At 37.1% G+C, this 24,292-nt stretch overlaps 2 protein-coding genes across 2 annotated transcripts; one reads left to right on the top strand and one right to left on the bottom strand.

Annotated features, from left to right (window-relative positions):
• Positions 1–1,457: 1,457 nt before the first annotated feature.
• On the top strand, positions 1,458–17,905 carry LOC121430253 (putative uncharacterized protein ENSP00000383309). Its single transcript, XM_041627530.1, has 3 exons — positions 1,458–1,624; positions 15,191–15,381; positions 16,777–17,905. Exons 1-3 carry the CDS (start codon positions 1,556–1,558, stop codon positions 17,903–17,905), a joined length of 1,389 nt encoding a protein of 462 aa, XP_041483464.1. The 5' UTR covers positions 1,458–1,555.
• A 3,007-nt stretch (positions 17,906–20,912) lies between these two features.
• Positions 20,913–22,805, bottom strand: LOC121430029 (WAS/WASL-interacting protein family member 1-like). The gene is made up of 2 exons (XM_041627300.1): positions 21,974–22,805; positions 20,913–21,937 (listed from the first exon to the last, which is right to left on the bottom strand). Exons 1-2 carry the CDS (start codon positions 22,661–22,663, stop codon positions 21,665–21,667), a joined length of 963 nt encoding a protein of 320 aa, XP_041483234.1. The 5' UTR covers positions 22,664–22,805; the 3' UTR covers positions 20,913–21,664.
• Positions 22,806–24,292: the final 1,487 nt, after the last annotated feature.

Below are 24,292 nucleotides of genomic sequence, written 5' to 3' on the forward strand. Positions count from 1 at the left end.
AGCTCGCGCTTCGCGCTTGTATCAATTGTTTATTTATATAGCTATCCTATTCAGGATTACAAGAATTTATTTAAATTTTTCATTCCTTATAATAATGTAGAAATGTAATTTTTTCAGTTCGCGCTTCGCGCTCGCATTATTTGATTGTTGAATTATGCAACGTCTTCATGGTTAACTGCAAAAAAAGTCTTTAACAGGTAGGCTACCTTTCTGATCATTTCAAAACGTGTATCAAAACTTTCTGCTCGTGCTTCGCGTTCGTAGTAATTATTACAGGTACATTTTTTTTAAAACTGTTCAAACTTTAGGAAAAAATACATACAATTCAAAAGGAAAAAAATTGCTTGCGTTTCGCGCTCGCCTTATCAAATAAGGATTATAATATTATATATTTATGATTTAAACAATGCTAAGAAGTGACTAATAGGACTACCCCTTTCAAAGCAAAGAACAAAAACTCAGCTTCGAGCTGCCGATCGGGGAAAATATGGCTGGAAAAAATCCCCCCCCCATCCTGGCGAAGGCTGGATCCGCCCCTGAGTATTAAATTTTGACATATTCAGAAAAAAGAATGTTACCCTTTTCTCCTTTAAATTTCTTTTTTTCCATTATCTTATCTTTTCTAACAGTATTAGTTATTGGCACTTTGACACTCATCCAAACTTTTTCATTTTTTCTTTTCTTGTGCGCCTCGGAGTAGAATATTTCTAGATAGATGGCGCTATATAAATGCCTATTATTATTATTATTATTCCTTGGTCGTGATTTTGTTTTCCTTTATTTTTAGTCGGGAGCAAGCGCCCCGAAAGGCCAAGTCCTCCATATGCACTCCACTGAATTTGATAAGGTTTAAGTTGAGCTCACCCACCGAGCCTTCGTGGAAAAGGGACCAACGCTCATAAACATCAAAATGATGAATCCTTCTGATAATTATCATGCTGCTCGCGCATATTCATTCATTCATTCAATTTTTTTATTTACTTTCATTTACAATGGCAATTTACAGGATTTGGTAGGTAACAGGCATAACAAATGAGCTGCTATATGAGACGCCAATAATGTGAAAATTACATGTAACATTATTTTTTTCAAGTTGACGTATGTTTCGAAAACACATATTTAAGTCCTTAAAATATTCAAATTTACATCAGGAAGAATACAATTTACAGGGAAAAGGTATACTCACAAACATCCACGTGTTCCGCTGGTCATGCATGCTAAATGGTAGACAATCGTCGCCATGATATATATATATCACAATAAATGTACAGAAGCCCGCAGGAAAGCATATTCCCTCATGATGTTTTCCAGTGAGGAAGTTCCCGCCAACACTGACATTACGCGCGAAATATTGAGTTATATGCCGGGGCGGGGTTATTAGCCGCAATGCGATTGGTTTCCGACCAACCACATACATGTACGTTAAAAATTGTGCACGCCCATCAACCACCATTCGATCCATCCAAGGAGCTTCCATCCCTCTGGCCTGCAATGATCAGTTAAGTGTGCAGCGATGCCATGAAATACGCTCGATCATTCTTACTACTGAATCTACATGGAGAACCAAGTTCCTGCCAAAAGAGGCAAACATAGTGCGATAACCTGCCAAAGGAAATCATATCTGGTAAGTGGATCAATTATCATATTTTATGTTTGGATGTGTGCGTGTGGGTGTGTGTGCGGGTATAGGCCTTTATTCATAATTTCGTAGACTTTGGGATAAATATAGGAAAACAGGAAACAACTTTTGAAGTAATTAAATCAAAAACAGTTTATAACTTTATAACTTGTTTATTACTAAGCTACAAGAGCTATACAAATTAACACTCAAGGATGGTCACAGTGATTTTGATTTTACTGATGTAGAGATTTGTAAATTATTTGAATATATCAGGAGTACAACTCTATAAGAAAACAAAGGGAATTTCAGTTTATGCTTTTACATGGAGCAATATCAAAAGAACATTTGATGATATTTGGTTCGTGGGAGATAATTACTGTTCGTTTTGTTGGACAAAAACTGAATCATACTTTCATATACTCATGGATTGCATAAAAGTTAAACCTCTTTGGCAATTTTGTATTGATCATTTTTGTTTAGTTGAATTAAGAACTTTAAATTGGAAGGAAATATTCTAAGGATTACCTGGACATTCTTGTAGAATTAAATGTGTCAATTCTGTTATTCTTGTCATTACATATGCAATTTTTAACTCCAGAGGTGAAGGCCAGGTACCATCATTTATTAAAATACACGAAAGTATTACGGGTTGTATAGAATAAGAAAGACGCCTGGCAACGAAGTTACAGAAACGGGATGAACTGAAGGTGAAAAGGGATTTGAATGTGAACAGGTGGGATGTGTCTAGTGTAGTGCGAGTGTGAATCCTGGTGTGAATGTTGATGATTTTCTTTTTTTTTTACTAGTTCTTTTCAATTTCCGCTTATCTTGTATCAATTTGCAGGTTCTTTTCTTTCTGTATCCTATTGTGCCAAAATGTTAAAGTTCATTATGCAGATTTGTATATATTATGTTTGTTTACGTATGCATAGTAGGTGCATGGTTGTATGGGTGTGAAGGAGGGGGTATGTATGTGTGTATAATTATGTAAAGGTATGTTGAAGATTGATTTAAAATGGGATACAATAATAATATATTGAGGTTGATTTCTGTTTTCCTGCAAATCAGTTATATAGCCATTTAATTTTAATTATCAAATACATACAGGGTTGGGGACTTTCTTTTTTTCAGATATAAAAGTATAATTTTATGGAGTTTCATTCCGTCCTTATTTGCTTCAGTTCTTGGTAAATACATATGTACTTTTTTGCATATCCTTGTTAATATGAAATGAAGATTTGTAGTTTTTTCTGTATTTATCTGCAGTTTATGTAATTCATTTGAATGAAATCCTAATAAAAACATGTTGACAAAATAATACAAGAAAACTTACAAATTAACTACAAGTTAACAAAGCAGTTACCAACTAGGGATCTACATGATCTAAGAAAATACGTGTAAGATCTATAAAGGAATAAGATCTATCCCGCTCATTCGATACTGTAGTTTCATCAGTTCACCGAGTTTCAATTTAGCCTTCGATTCGAATGAGTATCTTTTTTAATAAATACTTTTAACCTTTAAATTGTCAATACATAGGCCTATGGCTTTAATATTTTAGTCTAAATTGAATGATGAAATGCCTTTATACACTCTAAAAATAAAAAAAAAACGAAGTGCAAAAAAAACTTGGCACTTAATTGTAGAGTGACTGTACTTAGTGTTGATTTGGATATCCAAATTTGAACTAGGAATCAGCACTCAAAGTGCAGTCACCATACAAGCCCCATTAATAGTGCTAGATCAGCACTTCATTTTTAGAGTATTTTATCGATTATAATTCTATCATACAAATGTCTTTTAAGTAGAATCATGTCTTCTTTATTTGAAAGAATTTATGAATATATGATGCTTTGCAATGTACTATTTATGTATAGGCCTACATTTAGACAGTCATGACAGTGCAGTTGAATCCAACTCCCAGCTAAAATCTGAGGATTTGTTATATTTAATTATGTGGGTTTTCAAATTCATCCCTTCTAAATGTTTTGATAACATTAATGCAATATTACACTCCTAATGTCTTTACGTCTGATTGATGATGTTGTGACATTTGCTACGAAATTATTTAAATTAAATCTTTAGAATATTGTTAAACTTGAATTCGTTATAGAACAACGCTGTCTTATTGATGTGATTCCTCAGTAGGCCTACAGAGAAGTAATAAGAAGTAGAGCGGGAAGGATTGGGCGACTGTATTAGTAAAATGACATAACAATGACATGTTTCCTAAAATTATGCAAGCTAACACTTCAGTCCATGAAAGTCGGTCATTTTAGTTCCATTCATATCACAACGAATATTATAAATACATTCACATTTTTCTGTCGTTTCATACTTTTACGAGATAAAATCATATCACAATAAGCGTCCCCTTGTCCACGGTTGAGAGACATGATAAGGGGATTTCATCCCTGAGAAGCCCTCATAATGTAACACGAGCAGGTTTGACAGGATAGTACGCCTATTATAAAACGCCATGTTAATTCCATTTTCTAATTATCATATCATTATTATTATCTAGCTCTTTCCAAATTTAGTAGAACAAATCCTCGCATAATGAACTTGTTTTACCGTGAGTGGGCAATTAATGTAGATAAAAAAATCACAATGGAAACTATGTTTAGTTGTCATATAAAAAGTCATTCTTGGATAATTTTTATGGATTTGCCAGAAATCATTACCAACCGTCCAAGTCATTATAATTTTATGTTAACACTTGAAGCGAAATCCTATTATTTCACCTCACTTTTTTTTTTATTACATCCCTTTGATATTATTTTGTGTGAACTAGACGACTCATATTTTCAATAGTCTAATTATCAAAACTTGTGAAGACATCAATGTTTTGCATGTATTTGGATTGTAGGATTGTACGATATGTTTTGATAGTATGAACGCAAACACAAAATTATCTCTACCCCCTCCCCGTCATTCTGAATTTCTTTTGGGGTCTGGCGCTGGTAAATATGAATGTAAGAAATTACTGTAGCTGGAAAAAGCTTAATGTTTGCAATCCTGGAATTGTTCAAAACCATACCAGAATCATGGACCTATAATGCTAGAATATTGCTCGCAAGCAATGAATGAGGGTACGAAATTCTTTCTGGCCTTGGGTCTGAATAGTGAGAGATAATTTACGACACACTTTGGGATCTCAAGAATGGAAAGTGACGGCGACTGGACGGGGTGGGGAGAGACGGGGTTTATAGTCGAGTTTTACGAGCCGCAATGTAAAAAGGACAATTAAAGGGGGTAGTCTGGGCTACAAATAGTATGATTTGAATGCATAGATCCAAATCTCACAATCAAAAATACTTCAAATATCGTCATATGGAATAATATCGAAGAATAATTGAGCTTTTGAATTTTAAAGTTACAAGTTTCTTCAGAAATAGTTCTATGAGTGTCCTGATGAATATGCAATGCACAGCTCGGTGATATCACACACCCTCTTGCTTCTGAATAAAGAAAAAGCAAACAAGAAAGTATTGAAGTTAGAAACTTTTGCTTTAATATTACGCAGACAAATTATGCGCTATGTAGGCTAATGTAGGAGAAATTTATTTTAAAAAATTAAAAAATCATACTAAATATATTGTGTGAAAAATATAAAAGAAATATTGAGTGGATGTCGTCATTGATGTGCATAAAATGTTTCGAGAATTAATTATCTTAACCCTTTCATTTTCAACCTAGTGTGATAAAGCTTTTTGGGATGGATTTTACAAGCAAATAAATATTTTATCTAGATGGGTTAGCCCTTTAATAGGACCTTTATTACCTTCTTAATATTTAATATATTCCACTCAAGCATATAGGGCTTACAGGCTGCATTCCTTTGATAAGTAGGAAGGGGCCTATAATATGTGTCAGCAAATGAAACATGATGATCTTATTGGCGATTCCATGAGAAATTATTGCCAAGGATGAATAAAGGAAAATAGCGATAGAAATTGAAAAGTATTCAGGAAGGGTTACTTCAACTAGATTTAATGGCGCTGTCACACCTTGGCGTTTTAGACAGCGTATGCCCGACGTATGAGGAATTTGGCGAATGCGCTGGCGTACGTCGAAAACGTTACGGGTAAGTTTTGCATACGTTAAGAGTACGCTAAAACACGCTGGTATACGTCGTCATACGGCGAAGTCGTATGACGACGCTTGCACAAAATTTTGTGCAAGCACAAAAATTTTCGACGTATGCCATCGTATGGCTCATACGTTCCGCATACGCGGGCCATAAGTTGTAGGCAAGTTACGCGTTCGTTGATACACGTTGACACACGTTACTCGTAAGTTACTTATAAGTCTATGTACGTCGAGATAATGTCCAGCGTACCCTAAAACTTACTTGCAACCTATGAGTCACGTGCTTTGAACGTATGTGTCACTTAACTCCAGCGTATACTGACATATGAAGACGTGCTCCGGACGACCACAAAACTTACTGAACGTGTTTATAACTTTAATACAGCTACTGGATAATCATGATAATGGCGTATTGACAACGTTTACAGGAATTGGTATATAAGGTGGGGTTCACAGGAGTTTTCTTCGGCATGGCGGTGGTGTTGATACGGTGATGTATCGTGCGGTTATGATTTGAATAGTCGAGCGGCAGCCTTTTTATAGGCTACGACTTTGTGTTCGTCAGCGATACGCTGCCGCGTGCTATGCGTAAGTTAGGCTGTCGTAGGGCATAAGTTGTGTACGCCAGCAATACGCTAAGCATTCGTTGGAATACGTTACTTATAAGTTAACGGAGCGTTCGATATAAGTTACTAATACGTAATGTATATACGTCCAACTCGTTATGAATACGCTAAGTATACGCACAGAGTTCAGCGTATGCCGACGTTTTAGAGAAATTTTGATACGTCGGGCATACGCTGTCTAAAACGCCAAGGTGTGACACCACCTTAATGAAGATAGAAAAAAAGTCCAATCCTGGAAAGAAATATTTCTCCCAAAGAAAAAAAGGGGGGGGGGGGTCAAAAGACATTGCCGTAACAGTCAGTATATTGTGCATATTTTTCTTCTGACAACGATAAAACTGTCAACATTATGCTTCTCATGTGATAATTTTTATGATATGATTAGGCCTATTTTGACATCACCCACACATTTCGACAGGATTTTAGAAGGATATGAAAAAAATCTGAAAAATACACTGTTCTCCTAACTTTTGATTACTTCCACCGTGCTTGGAATGCAATGTCCGTATATACGTTTTTATAGCACGGTGTATTTTGGTCCCATGTTTTGTTGCAAATAATTTGTTTCACAATTCATTGAAAAAAGGCGTTCCATCCGAGAGACTAGCCTTTGATAGGGTGAGCAGGAATTAGCCCTCCAGATTTTTAGAGGTGATTACTTTGGAACTTTTTCAAAGTCAATGGTGTTATGCTAAATTACCGATGATTTGAGATCATTTTTGGTTTCTTAAATAAATGTCATGGGTTACTAAATTGAAGTGTAATGCATGAGTAAACAGGATTTGTAATTTGTAGCATTTTTAGCTTATTATGTGGATCTTAGCAAGTGTGCTTTTGAGAGTCAGAGTACTGTGATGGTACCTGATACATGCAGGGGATGTGATTGGGTAAGACTGGATTAAAGGGACATTCTTCTTTGTGTTCTCTTACAAATTACATGTCATGCAACCACTCCCGCCCTCCACCCCTTTCTTTCTCCTGGATGTTATTGAAAAATTAACTGCCAAGTGACTTAATATGGTTGACGGGTCTTTCTTTATCATTGAATGATTAATAAGAACTTGACTAAATATGATGATTTATGAAATGATCTATTGAAAAGGTGAATGATTGATTGAGTTGATTTAACATATTGTTGACTGAATGATTGATGGTAAAATTTGATGACCTAATTTTCAGAATTTATTAATCAAATTGACATTCCGCTCTGCGCTTAGTGCGTAATGTAATAGCAATCACTCTCAATTTCAACAGGATGGGGAGGGACTGACCTGTAGGAGGGAGGCTAAACGTTCTATTTACTCTTTTTCCATCAGCTTTCTTCGCCCACTGAAGTCGTTTCTTACCCCTATCCTCCTGACTCCAATGAACATACTGCTGAGACCCACATTGTAAAGTTAAAATGCTGCACTAAAGATTGCAATTCACGCTCACTCATGCATGGTATTTCAATTTGATACTTCATGAAATTTGTTCCAACAATTTATATTGATGATGAATGACAATTCATCAAAACACGCTCAGTTTGCAAGTTTGCAGGGACTCGCATCTCAAAAACTGTAAGAAACCCAAAGGCTAATTCCTGCCCACTCTAATTTTCACACCCTTTATGTTTAAGTGGGTGTAGTGCTCACTCAAGCATGAATAGTTTTCCAACATTTTGGTGTCAATTGAAATATAACTGCATTGGCTTTTCATACATATGTCTTTCTACCCAAAGTGGTATACTTTTTAATTGGCAGCCATTTCAAAAGTGTATAGTTTTTTGGGGGGGACGCAATATATATATATATATATACACATTAATACACTTTAAGGAGATTTTACTCTTGAAATAATATTATTTCTACCTTGGAGTAAACCTTCAATATTAATTTGGAATACTCCCTTTCAAGACAGCAATATGAAAAATGCATTTTGTATTCCAACTTTTATTGCACAAACGGGAAACATCTGATGGGTGCGTGATATACCTCAACAAAAAGTTGATTTTCAGCGTTAATGTTGGTGTGATTACTCTATTGGCTAAATCCCACATTTTAGATGGATTTGACCTTTAGCAGTATATTCACGCAATGTTTGTCTTGTGTATGTGAAATTAATAAGAAAAGTCAGTTTAAAAAATAAAGCTGAATCACATCAGTACTATACCTGCTTCTACTATCATTACAATAAACCAATTTCTATTTCGAAACTGACTTGGAAGCAAAAGAAATAAATCAAATGTCTGAAAAGACATATCTGATACTTGAAAACTTATTGTAATTAATTGCAATTTAAAATGTTTGGAATTAAAGTAAAGTTCAAGTTCAAGTTCATTTATTTCTTTCCACAACCAAAATACAATGCATACATGTACGATATCAATAAGGTTAAAAGAAAAAAAAACACAACAGGAATAAAAGCTTATGGACAATGAGCTAAAGAGATATCGAAAATATGGGAAAGAGGTGGTCTGTACAGAAGCAACGCTTGTTAAGCACAGATCACCTTTGATACAACAACAAAATATGTATGATACAATATAATTAAACGTCTGCATTGAAAAAAAAAGCAGATAAGCAAGAAAAAAAAAAGTATATATACATATAAATACAGTAATAACAAAAAAGAACAACTAACTAGAGTAGGGTAGAGGAAGGTAAGTACACACGACAAAACAGGGGCGGGGGGGGGGGTACTAATCCAGTTGCCTGTAGTAAGTATAAATGAATAAATAACAGATCTAGCATAAATACTTAAATATCGCTACGAGGATTTTTTTTAGTTAGACACTCAGAATCAAGGGTTGAACAGGAGTTTAGGCCTACAGAGGTTATATATATAAGTCTAAAATTATACATTATTTACATTACATATATAAATCCAAGAAAAGAAAAAAAGAAAAAAATAATCCATATACTTGTAGTAGGATATAGAAACAGAAGAAAAGGAAAATAATATCAATAATGCAGCACGACATGTAGCACGAAATGTCACGTTTCATTCAATGTAGGTGTACAATATACAAAATTTTAGTTTATGTTTAAAAACAGATAAGCTGACACACTGCCTGATAGAATTGTCTAGAGAGTTCCAATATTTTGGTCCAGCATATGCAAGTGAATTAATTCTGAGCTGAGTTCTTACTGATGATACATGGTATAAAGCAGCTTGCCTCGTAGAGTATTTGTGTATTTGGTTATTCTTAACAAAAATAGATGCTATAGCCATGGGTACACCACCTTTCTCCAACTGATACATGAGGCATCCGAGATATATATCTTGGATCTTCAGCATTTTGTTTTCGTTAAAAAGCTTATCAGTGTGAGCGCGCATATCAGCCGCCGAGATAATTCTCACTGCTCTCTTATTGAGCAGGATTTTTTCTAAGTAAGATTTGGCTGTGGTTCCCCAGGCAAGCACACCGTAATTTAGGTAAAGCTCAATTGACAGGAAAGCAGATTTCTATTTTTAAATAATGCACTATGTAGGCCAACAAATACAACGTGTATGAAACAGAGGAAGAGAGGGGGGCGGGTGGAGCTAGCTAGGATGGTCGAAGGGAGAGAGCGAAAGGGGAGGGGCGGTCGTGGCGTGGACAATCACAAGGGGATGTTTTGAGATCGTACGTGTGTGTGGGATTGGTGAAGAAGTCAATATTGGAAGCGAACGCATATTTATAGACATGTCTGTGTTACCATGGACCTACCTATGGCACGCATATAGGGAATCAACTAAATATATATTTCACTTAAAAAATATATCTTTCTCTTCTACTAAACCATTTCACTTAAAGAAATTTATATTTCACTTTCAAAAATATATTCCACTTTATCAAAAACATATATTTCACTTTAAAAAATATGTTTCACTTTAAAAAAAAAAGTATTTCACTTTTCCCAAAAAATATGTTTCACTTTTCAAAAAAATATATTTCACTTTTCAAAAAAAAGATATTTCACTTTTCAAAGAAATATATTTCACTCTTCTAAATGATATATTTCACTTTTCAAAAAGAAAATATTTCACTTTTCTAAAAAAAATATATTTCACTTTTCCCAAAAAATATATTTCACTTTCCAAAAAAATATATTTCACTTTCCAAAGAAATATATTTCACTCTTCGAAGAAATATATTTTACTCTTCTACAAGATATATTTCACTTTCCAAAAAAATATATTTCACTTTTGAAAAAAAAATGTTTCACTTTTCAAAAAAAAAATCATTTCATTGATACATTTTAATTTTGAGAGAAAACAAATCCTTTCACTTTTGTTGGATAACACATGCGGCTGCCGTATTAGTCCAGATTGGACCTTGTTGTTTGGAAGTGCCCTTTCCCAAAAGCTAACATAGAGGGCACATGTCTCCCAATCTCTAATCAGCGCCAATCCACTCGAAGATGAGTGGATTGGCGCTGATTAGAGATTGGGAGACATGTGCCCTCTATGTTAGCTTTTGGGAAAGGGCACTTCCAAACAACAAGGTCCAATCTGGACTACTGCCGTATTAGACCGTAACTATCCTCACGGAAATATCCATTCCTCTCGCTACGAAAAACATTTCACTCGTGTTGCAAATTCATTTCACTCAATTGCAAAAAAATACGTTCCTCTTTTTTCTCGGCCTGTAGGCGGCGCGCACCATTGTTGGCGGGACGAGGAGAAGGTACATGATATATCTATCTATCTATCTCTCTCTCTGCCTAATATATATCTATCTGTTTAAATATGTCTATCCTTCTGTCTATCTATCTAATATCTATTTATTTCGTTTAATATGTCTGTATATCTGTGTATTTATCATTCAATCTTTATATCTATCTATCTATCTATTTATCTACCTATCTATCTTATGTCTATCTGTTCAGAATACATATGTCTATCCGTATGTCTACTTTTCATCTTTCAATCTAATAACTATATTGATCTGTCTAAATAGTTATGTCTGTTTATTTGTTTGTTTAACTATTTAATATCTATCTATCAAATTTGTTTAATATGTTATTCTATCTATCTACCTATCAATAAATATATCGATCTATTTTTTTTTCTCTCTCTCTATCTATCTATTTATCTATCTGTCTGTCTATCTGTGTATGTACCTATGTATCTACCTGTCTCTGAATCTATGTGTATATCAAATATGATATCATTATCACCGCTGGGAATCATCGTATTTTTTTCATCAATCATTATCAGTATCAGCCTCCTCATCGTATTTTTTTATCGTCAATGTCTATCTGTCCGATACCTATATATCTGTTTATATCTATCTACCTATCCATCTGTCTATCTATCTATCTATTAATCAGGGGCCGCGGAACGGTTTTCAAAGCGGGGGGGGGGGGGGCTGACCATGCAAAAAATCACAATCATACGGTCATTTTTACGGTTTTGGAAAAAAGTAAAGGGGGCTGCCCCCCAGCTTCCGCGGCCCCTGTTAATATATATCTATCTCTCTTCTATTATCTATCCACCTATCATTTATCTCTCCATCTATCTCTCTATTTATCTATCTTTCTTATATGTATCTGTTTGAATATGTATGTCTGTTTGTCTATTTATCTTTCATACTTATATCCACTCATTTGTTTAAATAATTATGTTTGTTTATCTCTGTATCTACGACAGACCACCTAATTCGTCCGTACGACGAATTAAAATCTAATTTCACTTGTTACATTTTAAATCTGAGATCAAACAAATCCTTTCACTTTTGTTGGATAACACATACGGCTGCCGTAAAGACCGTGAGTAAATTTCGTTCTTCACGTAAATATCCCCATTCCACTCGCTACGAAAAACATTTCACTCATGTTGCAAATTCATTTCACTCAATTGCAAAAAATACGTTCCTCTTTTTTCTCGGCCTGTAGGCGGCGCACACCATTGTTGGTGGGACGAGGACAATGCACCACGAGGTGGGCCCATAAACACAAATTGTAAAGTTTGAATTTATCGCTGATTATGCACAATAGCCAGGGCAATCAGCTGTTGCATTCGGCCCTACGATCAATCACTAAACTTAGCACGGTCTGGCTTTACGTTTTGTAGGCATGAGGCATGAATACTTCATACATACACTACGGAGCTGAATGGTCAAGGTATAAGTGTTGAAATTTCCCTTTTCTCCCTTCCGTCTGTCTTTTACTTCATTGACATACGATGGTCATAATGATTGATGAAATGAAGCTTACAAAAAGCTACATTTCACCGGTCAACTCGCTTGTACCTGCACTGCAAAACCAAATTCTCTCCATTTTGTATGAGACATGAATGGGGGGTCACCAACAGACATAAAAAGTGAGTATACGGGACTGAAGTTGGGTAATGACATCATGGACATTCTCGGCTAACACCACAGAGATGTATACTAATTGCGCCTTATATAAGTATCTCTATGGCTAACACCAACCTTTTCGGGCTGAGCGATGACGTCATCATCCATCTTCAGTCCCGAATACTCACTTTTTATGTCTGTTCTAAAGATGGTGACCCCCCCCCCCCCGCCCCCCCCCCCCCTCATCACGTCTCGGACAAAATGGAGAGAATTTGGTTTTGCAGTGCAGGTACAAGTGAGTTGACCAGTGAAATGTAGCTTTTTGTAAGCTTCATTTCATCAGTCATTATGACCATGTCAATGAAGTAAAAGACAGACAGAATGGAGAAAAGGGAAATTTTAACACTTATACCTTGACCATTCAGCTTCGTAGATAGTGTATGTAAAAAGCATTCATGCCTCATGCCTATAAAACGTTATAGCCAGACCGGCCGTGCTAAGGTTAGCGATTGATCGTAGGGCCGAATGCAACAGCTGATTGCCCTGGCAGCTGTGTATAATCAGCGATAAATTCAAACTTTACAATTTGTGTTTATGGGCCCACCTCGTGGTGTATTGTCCTCGTCCCACCAACAATGGTGTGCGCCGCCTACAGGCCGAGAAAAAAGAGGAACGTATTTTTTGCAACTGAGTGAAATGAATTTGCAACATGAAATGTTTTTCGTAGCGAGAGGAATGGGGATATTTACGTGAAGAGCGAAATTACTTACGGTCTAATACTGCAGCCGTATGTGTTATCCAACAAAAGTGAAAGGATTTGTTTGATCTCAGATTTAAAATGTAACAAGTGAAATTAAATTTTAATTCGTCGTGCGGACGAATTAATTGGTCTGTCGTAGATACAGAGATAAACATACATAATTATTTAAACAAATGAGTGGATATAAGTATGAAAGATAAATAGACAAACAGACATACATATTCAAACAGATACATATATAACAAAGATAGATAAATAGATGGCTGGAGAGATAAATGATAGGTGGATAGATTAATAGAAGATAGATAGATAGATATATTAACAGGGGGCGCGAAAACTGGGGAGGGGGGCTTCAGCCCTCCCCCCCACACTTTTTTCTGAAACCGTGTACAAAAACGTAAAAATGACCATATGATTGTGATTTTTTGCATGGTCCCCCCCCCCCACTTTGAAAACCGTTCCACGGCCCCTGATTAATAGATAGATAGATACATGTAGATAGATATAGATAGATAGATATAGATAGATAGAGATAGATAGATAGATAGAGATAGATAGAGATAGATAGATAGATAAAGAGACAGATATATAGATTTGTAGATAAAAAGTGAAAGGATTTGTTTTCTCTCAAAATTGAAATGTAACAAGTGAAATGATTCTTCGTCGAAAAATAAATATTTTTTTTGAAAAGTGAAATTAATTTTTTTCAAAAGTGAAACATTTTTTTTGGAAAAGTGAAATATATTTTTTTGAAAAGTGAAATATATTTTTTTGAAAAGTGAAATATATTTTTTTGAAAAGTGAAATATATTTTTTTGAAAAGTGAAATATATTTTTTTGAAAAGTGAAATATATTTTTTTGATAAGAGAAATATATTTTTTTTGAAAAGTGAAATATATTTTTTGAAAAGTGAAATATATTTTTTTGGAAAGTGAAATATATTTTTTTTAAAGTGAAATATATTTTTTAAAAAGTGAAATATATATTTTTTTTCAAAAGTAAAATATATTTTTTTTTCATAAAGTGGAATACAATTTTTAAAAGTGAAATGGTTTAGTGGAAGAGAAACATATTTTTTTCAATTGAAATATATATTTAATTGTTTCCCTATGAGCGTGCCATACCTACCACTCTGACAGTGGTAGGTCCATGGTGCTAGTGCTACCAATGATGACGGCTGCATGATCTTTCTTTAGATGTATATTTGGCGATTTCCCGGGTTGTCGGGTGACGCGTGGTAGCAAGGACGTTGGATATATGGTATAATAATAATATAGGATATTTATATTGCGCACATATCCACCTTGTTAGGTGCTCAAGGCGCTCCTATATTACCCGGTTAAGCTAGGCGTTCATAGCCTACACAGCTTTTTAAGGAATTACTTCCTACCGGTACCCATTTACCTCACCTGGGTTGAGTGCAGCACATTGTGGATCAGTTTCTTGCTGAAGGAAATTACGCCATGGCTGGGATTCGAACCCACGACCCTCTGTTTCAAAGTCCGAACTAATAATCCACTGGGCCGCAACGCTCCACGTATCAACAAGGTGCCAATTGCCTTTTCATTAGGACACGCACAGAACTGTCTCTCCAAAATATTGCGAAACTTTAGAATTCATTATTCTTCATCCGATTTAGGTAAAATTTTAAGTATCCTGCTTCTATGATTTTCTCTCATAGATCTATCGTATTATATTCAGCCTGGGGCCCCCTGAAGCACTCATCTAATATATCATTGTCGGTAAATAAGTAGACATTTTTGGTAGGTAGATTGTAGAGCTGTCATTTGTAATAATAAGTGCTAATTTTTATATATTTCTACAGACCCTTATAAGGCGTATGGTTAGGCACAGAGGTATAAAGACAGCGGGTACAATTGCGTTTAACGATGTTGTTCATGAGTTATCAGAGCATCTCGGTATTTCGATTTGGACACCAGCTTACGGAGAGCTCACGAATGATGTCCGAAAACATGTTACTAATCAGAAGTATACTACGAAGAGAAAGGGAGGAAGGTGGGTATTTCAAAATCAATTGTTTTGTTAAACTGTTCTGCGAAATAAGCGAAAATTTGAAATATGATAATTTTCTTTATTTTACTGAAATTTGCAGTATTACACCAATTTGATTTTCCTTCATGAATTGACGTTTAAAGTAAACTTTATTCCAGTTGGACTTGCCATTTTAATTGATATTACTCGTTGTTACTGTGTAGTCTTATCAAGGGTAATTTGATCATTATACATGGGGTTTAGTTCATGCAACTGCTAAAGGGGAGTAAATCCTACCAAGTACCGATTAAACGGATCATTTCTTGTTCAGAAATTATATGCATTCCAACAGTCAATACTTAATTGGTGAATAATTTCGATACACATCCACTTGAAAATGAAGTTTAATACACTTACATACAGTGGGTCCAAGAAAAAAAAAGAAAACCGGGACTCCCATGTTTTATTTTTCTTTAGAGGGAAATGAATTATGATGTTTTATCTGCATCATCATACAATCAAATTATTTCTCGTTATTTTGATACCAAATATAATACAAAGACTTCACGCATCAATGAGCAAGACCAATTTGAAATTTTAGTGTCAAAATCAGGTTGCGCAGAAATGTTGAACAAGAATGATTCTTGATACGACGACCATGCTTATTCGACGAGTGGCTCATATATTTTTGTTTGGAAAAGTTTCTCTCACTGAACCCTAAAATGAATGTATTGGGATTCATAGAGCGGTTTCTTCCTATATCATTTCTGACATGCCTCAATAATCATTGTAAGTTATCTGCCATGCGCAAACGACGAGTTGCTAAGATGTTGGTCTCATATTGCAGATGACATTCCACTCTTACCATAAATATCAAATTCATAGTACAAACATCAATTGTGAAATCTGTCTCTGAAAACTGGTTTCCTTTTTGTGGGACGCATTGTATATATATTTTAATGAGTGCAATTGATAGAGTACTTCATGAGGTAAAATATGAAATATGAAAATATTATTATTTACAACAGAGATGCCAGAAGTTTTTTTTTGCATTTATTTAATTTCCTTCAATGTAATGTCCACTTTCTGATGAATGCTGTGCATGTATTCAGGCTTGTCACATTAGCTGGTATCTAACTTCGGCACACGGCTTCTCACTAGCTTTTCATTTAGCTCATCTGCACCAAAAATAGATAATAAATAAAAAGGTTGGAAATTTTCCTGCGCTTAATTGAACTCGCCTATTTGCGTCCCACCTCCATGATCTATTAGTTCGATTACCAGTGTTTTTTTTTTGTTCAACCTTTGATGATTCAGAATAGATCACATCTTTGGTGGCTTGATTGAAGCTACTTTTTTATGTATATTATGCAAGATAACAAATAAAAGATGTCCTTTTCCCCATCGATTATTACGCAGAACCAAAAGACCGTTGTCGGAGGAGCACCTGCCCAGGGATTCATATCCTAGGAATTATCATCATGATCATGGAGCTTCAAACAGAAACTCAACCCAAACTTCACCAACATGGGACGGATCAATGAATCAATCTACTCGAGCTCCCTTCACGTCGGCCTCCCCTTGCTCCCCCTCGTCATTCACCAGGTCTGGCGATCACTTCACATACAACCCTATATCTTCTAACCTCGCCAAACCACGCAATCCCTCCACAACCTCATCACCGGTTAGGTCCAGATTCGTCCCACATCGCAACCCCTACACATCCGTCTCATCATCCCCTACATTTACCTATGCCCCACCATTCGCACGCACTCCTTCCACACCCACCACAGCACGCAGTTCATTCACCAATACGTCATCACGCACTTCACCCACACCCGCCGCAACACGCAGTTCATATACGCATACATCACCACGCACACGCACTCCTTCCACACCCGTTCTATCTACCAGTATATTCACCCATACCTCACCGCGCTCACGCATTACATCCACACCCGCCGCAAAGCGCAAAACATTCACGCATACTTCACCACTCACACTCACTCCTTCCACATTCGCGACATCACGCAGTACACTCACCCATACCCCCGCCCATACCTCACCACGCACACGCACTCCTTCCATATCACGCAGTACACTCATCCATACCTCACCACGCATTCCTTCCACACCCAGTACATCACGCAGTACACTCACCCATACCTTACCACGCACTCCTTCCACACCCGGTACATCACGCAATACACTCACCCATACCTCACCACGCACTCCTTCCACACCCGGTACATCACGCAGTACACTCATCCATACCTCACCACGCATTCCTTCCACACCCGGCACATCACGCAATACACTCACCCATACCTCACCACGCACTCCTTCCACACCCGGTACATCACGCAGTACACTCACCCATACCTCACCACGCATTCCTTCCACACCCGGTACATCACGCAGTACACTCACCTATACCTCACCACGCATTCCTTCCACACCCGTTCTATCTACCAGTATATTCAACCATACCTCATACGCACACGCACTCCTTCCACACCCGCCATATCACCAACTACACCACAAATGACCTCACCAGGCACCCCGTCTTCGGAACTTCTCCTCTCCCCCCAGCCTCCCCGCTTTTGGATATACACTGAGGAAGACCTGGCCCCCACAAAAGAAATTTGAAGAAAAGGGAGGGAAGCGCATCCGCTTTCCCCCAAAACGACTAGACCTATAAAAATATAGAATCCCATATCATTTTAATCAAGAAATATCACATAGATCCGTAACACAAAGGTTCGCGCCCGGGGGGGGGGGGGGAGCACTTCCATGCGCGACCATGGGGTCTCGAAAAGCACCCTAAACACGTAATTTCCATATTCTGAAAATGCACCCCTTAACAAGTATTGGCGTGTGAAACCCTACCCTTAACAAGTATTGGAAACAAAACGATACTCTTGACAAATATTTCCTGAAATGAACCCCTAAACAAGTACAGCAATGTTTTATTGTTACGGGTATATACTTCGGTCGTCGGCTTTACCTTATTTGGTCTAGTACGACCCCACTTTCTACACCCCGCGCAAATCGGACTCTAAACACGAAGTGTTGGGACAAAAAGGACATCCTTTGTAAAACATTTTAATTTTGTTTTATCATCCCCGCAAATTCGACCCTAAACACGTAATTTTCCTAGCGAAATAGATACCCTTTTTTCATTATTTTTGTGTTTTTGACACCCTTATAACGTTACGTACGTAACGTGCCCTATCATGAAAAGGACATCCTTTTTACGTGTTTTTTGGTCGCGCATGGTACCTCTCGTCAATGTAAGTGGCCCCCCGGGGTTCGTGATTAATTTCTACGCCCGATTTACAAGATTGAATGTGTACATTGTAGTCAATGCAATCAATCGTAGAACAATGTTCTACGATCATTGCTAAGCTTTGTGTTGCGAGCCCCTGATCATAAAACCCTCCCCACATGATCCAATACCTCTGTAGGGTGGCTACTGGAGTTAGAATACTTAGGGTTCACTACACAGGTGTTATAACTATATAAATTCCACAGAGAAGTTTCTTTATTCAAAGCTAGGGTCCAACTCCCCGAGAGCACATGGCCCACTTTATTTCTGCTGCCTTTCCAAAAGCTATCTCATCCAATTCACATAAACATCAACCAATCAAAAGGTAGTGTGTCCTCTGGGTGGACACACTCTATCTATAACACATGAAACATAGGATAGATCAGATAACCAATCAGGAAGTAGTGCATGCAACATAAAAGAAATCAATAGCCAATCAGCAAAAGGTGTGTATAGTGCATCAATGTGTGTGTAACCGAACATACAGAGAATCAATGAACTGAAGCACATAATCCAGGTCAACTCCATGTCTGGCTAAACAATGAAGTGATATTTACAAACACTGAGCAAAGGTATTGAATTGCATCTCACATTCCAACTTGTTTATAGAAAGTTCTCTGACCTATAGTATACTGAAATGAATCTAACCTGGACATGAAAGTTCTCTGATCTATGAAAATAAGGCTCTACATAATACTCTCTCTTACAGTAAAAATGTCCTCATTTTTTCAAATTGAGATGTATCTTCCAATTTCTTTATCCTTTTTTTTTTTTTTATCTAACCAACTTTTTTCAAACCAAAATCAGTCTTGCATTATTGTTAAACATCATACAGTTTACACCAGACACATTTATCCTTCTTTGATATCTACAGAATACATTTTTTTTTGGATATATTGTGGAAAGAATCTTGCAAAAACCACAAGAAAAATTACGACTATGTATTTTCATTTAAATCATGAAAAATAATTGTAAACTAAGATGTCAATAAATATTGACCTCTCCAACTCAACATTATATCAGTTAGCCTTCTCATCTGAAACCAGAAAAGAATGATTCTGTATCTCAACTGGATATAAGTATATCAAATTGAAAGGCATAAAATCCTTGTTTTCAACATCAGCTGAATTATAGAAAAATCCAAGTTGTCAAACTTAAGACAATACTTCCACAGCCTAAAAAAAACAACATGAATATCAAAATCTCAAACACATCATCTCTGTACTAAATCAATTTTTTCAAAGAGAAGAAAAAAAAAATATTTCCTTTGTTTCCCATATTGTCCTCTGTAAACACCGTTTGTTTTTTCTTTTAACTTATAAGCTGTGTACATTTACAGTGAACTACTTTTTTTCCTCTCTATCTTTTTTTTTTTTAAACACATTTTCTTTCAAGCTATATGCTGTGTACAGTATATGTATTATTTACTCTTGAAACATAACTTTCAGTGTTATCACCTTTCTCTATTCAAACACTGTCCTAAAACTGTGTCCTGCAAGGATTGCAAAACAATACTAAACATTACTTGTTTGCCATTTTCTATACCATGACAACTTCACCTGTCCAAAGTTATACCATGTCATTGAGTTTGGAATAGTAAAAGAAAACACGAACAAAGCTATACCATTGTAAATGTTCAATGCGTTGCCAATTACACGTTGGAAGATCAGTATAATTCAAAATTAAACCGCTACACCAAGTGTCTAAAGAAAGTTTTCAGTTTACTTTTACTTCTTGACAAAAAAATAAATAAATAATGAGCGTACTAGCAATTAAATCATCCATTAAAAGTATGCCTTCTCTTTATATCCAATGCATGGCATAAATTCATGTATGTTTTGTCCTAGTCCTATCAAAAATAGGCATTTACAAAAATATACCAATATGGAAGAAAAAGATTCTCTTACACTTTGCCATGTTAACTGAGTAGCATATCTTTTGGTATTTTTTTTTCTGTATTCCTGCTTGTTTTTGAGTAAGTAGCATTAAGCATGTCATATAAACCACATGTGACATTTACATTAAACATCATATATACTGCACAGATAATAGATTCTTTTTTTTTCTTCTTAAGTACTAACTATCCTAGTAGGAAGAGCAGAGCGAAGGTGCTCAACCTGAGATCGAACCTCGGGATTATTCTGCCCGAACGTCGTGGTTCGTCTCTCTCTCTCGAGGAAAAAAAACCATGCAAAGAAAGATTTGATCATTGCTGATTGAAAAAAAAAAAAACTATCTGATCTGTAGAGCGAGGGTACAGACCAGCAGTAGATAGCCTCAGGATTATTCTGCCTGAACGTTGTGGCTATCACTGTATAATTGTATTACCTATCGTGGCTGAATCCTTCAAATTCTCGAAGTTTGATGTTCCAGAGTTAAAATTCCTTGTATTTGACTGTAATCCTCAAAGCGAAAACAAATATTTCCAAAAAGATATGATCCTGAGTTCAAACTTAAAGACTTCCTCGAAGCGAAGACAAATATTTCCAAAAAGATGTGATCCAGAGTTCAAACTTGAAGGATGTATGAAACAAAATTTAAAGTCTGACGGTCATCAATCTCTGACTCGTTGGAGTTCTTTCATATAACGAAATATGTGATTCATCTAGCACATGACGAATGACCATGACCATTATGAATAAACAATAATAAAGCAAACAAAATTTTATAATGCATGCATTTCAACTGAGTTCATGCATCCAATGGTATGTCTTGATACACTTAAAACTGAGTTCATGCATCTGTTTGGTCATGTGTGGATAAATAAGTTCACGTATTCCATTCATTGTATGCATATTAAAGTTCAATCTCTGTTAATCCAGCATACTATGTCAGTCACGTTGTAATATCCAGCGAAATGAAGTTATCTGTATACAGTAGTTGTCCTTTAGTTCCAATATTAATCACAAGACTATCCATATATCTCAGTTTTCTTTAAGATGATGAGTCAAATACGCTTCCAAATGATTAATGTTTTACTCACGAAGTATCATATTCCTTTAATCTCCTAGGTGGTATTAATAAACGTCCACTTCGCGATCGTCGTGGAGGTTGCTCAACATTTGCCTGACATGGCAGCATTGGCAGTTGTTCTCCATCCTCTTGGGGGAAGGGGATGGGTATCAGGTCTCCATCGTCTACCTGGGGGGCTGGCATTGGTAGTTGTTCTCCATCCTCTTGGGGGAAGGGGATGGGTATCGGGTACCTCTCGGCTGCCTGGGGGGCTGGCATTGGTAATTGCCCCTGGTTCACCTGGGGGGCTGGCATTGGTAAGTGCCCCTGGTCCACCTGGGGGGCTGGCATTGGTAAGTGCCCCTGGTCCACCTGGTGGGGTGGAATTGGTAGTCGACCCTCATCTGCCTGGCGGGGTGGAATTGGTAGTTGACCCTCGTCTGCCTGGCGGGGTGGAATTGGTGGTATTTGTGGTTGCCACCAAATATCAAAAGAGTCTGCAGGCCTATTGAAGGAGGATGTAGACCTGTTAAGGGAGGAAAATGGTATATTGAAGGAGGGAGTAGGTGTATTGGAGGAGGGAGTAGGTGTACTGAAGGAGGAAGTAGGTTTACCGAAGGAGGAAGTAGGAGTTCCCATCCTTGACCTAAAAGGCTTCAAACGATTGTGGTGTACAATCTTTACATCTCCGTTCCTAGAAATCTTGTAGTTCAGTCCCTCAGTACATGATGATAGAACTTTATATGGTCCCTTCCAATTCGGCTCTAGCTTGTTCCGCACGTTCACCGGATCATGTAACCAAACCAGATCACCTGTGGAATAAGTGATAGTCCTATTTCTCTTGTCATAATGTTCCTGTTGGGCTACCTGTGCTTTCCTTGTATGCTCCTTCACAAATCTAAAGGCTGTAGACAGACGTTTATTCAGTGAATCTGTGTAACCTTCTGGAGTCGAAGTAGGATGTGAGGTAGCTGCTGGCGTTGGGAAGTTGACGTTGGCTGGAGTCCTAGCCTCTCGTCCATGCATTATGAAGTAGGGTGATAACCCAGTGGTAGAATGTACACTAGAGTTATATGCCAATTGAAGTTGGTGTAAATGGCTATCCCAGTCTCCACCTTGGTCTGCAATGTACTTGGCTAGTTGATCTTTCAGGACTCTATTGGCTCTCTCCACAACACCCGCACCTTGAGGGTGGTATGGGGAGGACCTTGTCTTCTCTATTCCCAGATTTTTACATAATTCTTGCAAAAGTTTGGATTCAAACTGCCTTCCTTGGTCTGTGTGCAGGCTTTCAGGCACTCCATGTTCTTGGATGTAATCTTCACAAATGTGCCTGGCCACTGTCTGTGCTGTCTGGTCTTTCATCGCATACAAATTCAAGTATTTGCTAAAATGATCCACTACCACCAGCAGATATTTATATCCGTTCCTAGATCTCGGAAGTTCAGCTATGTCAGCAAACACTTTCTCCAGAGGACGTGTAGTGGTAATAGTCATTAACTTTGCTCTGTATGGTGGATTAGGAAGGCGAAAAGATTCACATGCCTTACAGGTGTTACAATAATCCACTATATCCTTATGCATATAAGGCCAGTAAAATGACAAATGAGCTCTCTGCAATGTACGTTGTGCACCAAAATGACCAGATGAAGGGTGACCATGCAAATTATGTAGAACTCTCTGTAATAAGGATTTTGGGATTACAGTTTGGTAAGTGTATATCTCTCTAGGCTTGTCATAGGTCTTCCTACATAAAATGCCTTGCCTAATTACAAGACGAGGGAGCTGCCAAAGTAGTCGTCGCATACGAGCAGATTGTTGGCGACGTTCTTTCCAAGTAGGGTGATATCCATCTTTGACATACTCCATAACCTTAGAGATGTCTTCGTCTAACCGTTGGTGTTGAAGTAGGTCGTGGTCAGAAATCAAATCACTATGTGATCTCTTCTCGACGTTAGGAAGATTGTTTGCCTGAGTTTCACCACATCTAACCGATGTAGGTTGAGTTTCATCACATTTAACTGGTGTAGGTTGAATGTATGTAGTTTGAGTACCAGTAGTAGATGACGGTGATGAAAGAGGCTGGTGAAATGTCTGAGTACTAGTAGTCTTGGATGTCGAGGGAGGATGAATATTTAGATCAACCTTCTCCTTGGGTGTTTTCGTCACCGCATTGCACTCAACAGATTCCTGTTTCGTGTCGTTTCTTTGACCATCCAAGCGTCTTGACATAGCATCTGCATTCTGATGAGAACGACCACGTCTATGTCTTATGTCAAATGAGTAGGCATTCATCTCAACAATCCAACGAGCTCTTCTTCCTGTTGCATCATCCTGAATGGGGACTTTCCTATAACCCAAAAGAGGTTGGTGGTCTGTCACAATATCAAAGTGTTGACCTCGGAGATAGTGCCTAAAATGTCGAATAGCACATACTATCGCCCACAATTCGCGGTCATATGTAGACCACTTCTGCTGAGGTCTTGTCAGCATCTGACTGAAGTAGGCTATGACTCTTTCCTTTCCTTGCTGTACTTGTGAGAGGACAGCCCCAACTGCATCAAGTGAAGCATCTGTAGATAGGATGAAACCATGATTAAAATCAGGATATGCTAGAAGAGGGGGACTAGTCAAAGCAGTTTTTAAGTGACTGAA

Source organism: Lytechinus variegatus, chromosome 16 (genome assembly GCF_018143015.1).
Source record: "Lytechinus variegatus isolate NC3 chromosome 16, Lvar_3.0, whole genome shotgun sequence".
Classification (NCBI taxonomy): Eukaryota; Metazoa; Echinodermata; class Echinoidea; order Temnopleuroida; family Toxopneustidae; genus Lytechinus; species Lytechinus variegatus.

What these genes read in the sequence shown, in the direction of transcription:
- LOC121430253 (XM_041627530.1), top strand. Translation starts at nt 1,556, where the DNA reads ATGGAGAACCAAGTTCCTGCCAAAAGAGGCAAACATAGTGCGATAACC. An exon ending in GCCAAAGGAAATCATATCTG is followed by an intron (nt 1,625 to 15,190) that starts GTAAGTGGATCA and finishes ATATTTCTACAG; the next exon opens with ACCCTTATAAGGCGTATGGT. An exon ending in ACGAAGAGAAAGGGAGGAAG is followed by an intron (nt 15,382 to 16,776) that starts GTGGGTATTTCA and finishes ATTATTACGCAG; the next exon opens with AACCAAAAGACCGTTGTCGG.
- LOC121430029 (XM_041627300.1), bottom strand. Translation starts at nt 22,663, where the DNA reads ATGCATGGACGAGAGGCTAGGACTCCAGCCAACGTCAACTTCCCAACG. An exon ending in TACCAATGCCAGCCCCCCAG is followed by an intron (nt 21,938 to 21,973) that starts GTGGACCAGGGG and finishes CCAGCCCCCCAG; the next exon opens with GTGAACCAGGGGCAATTACC.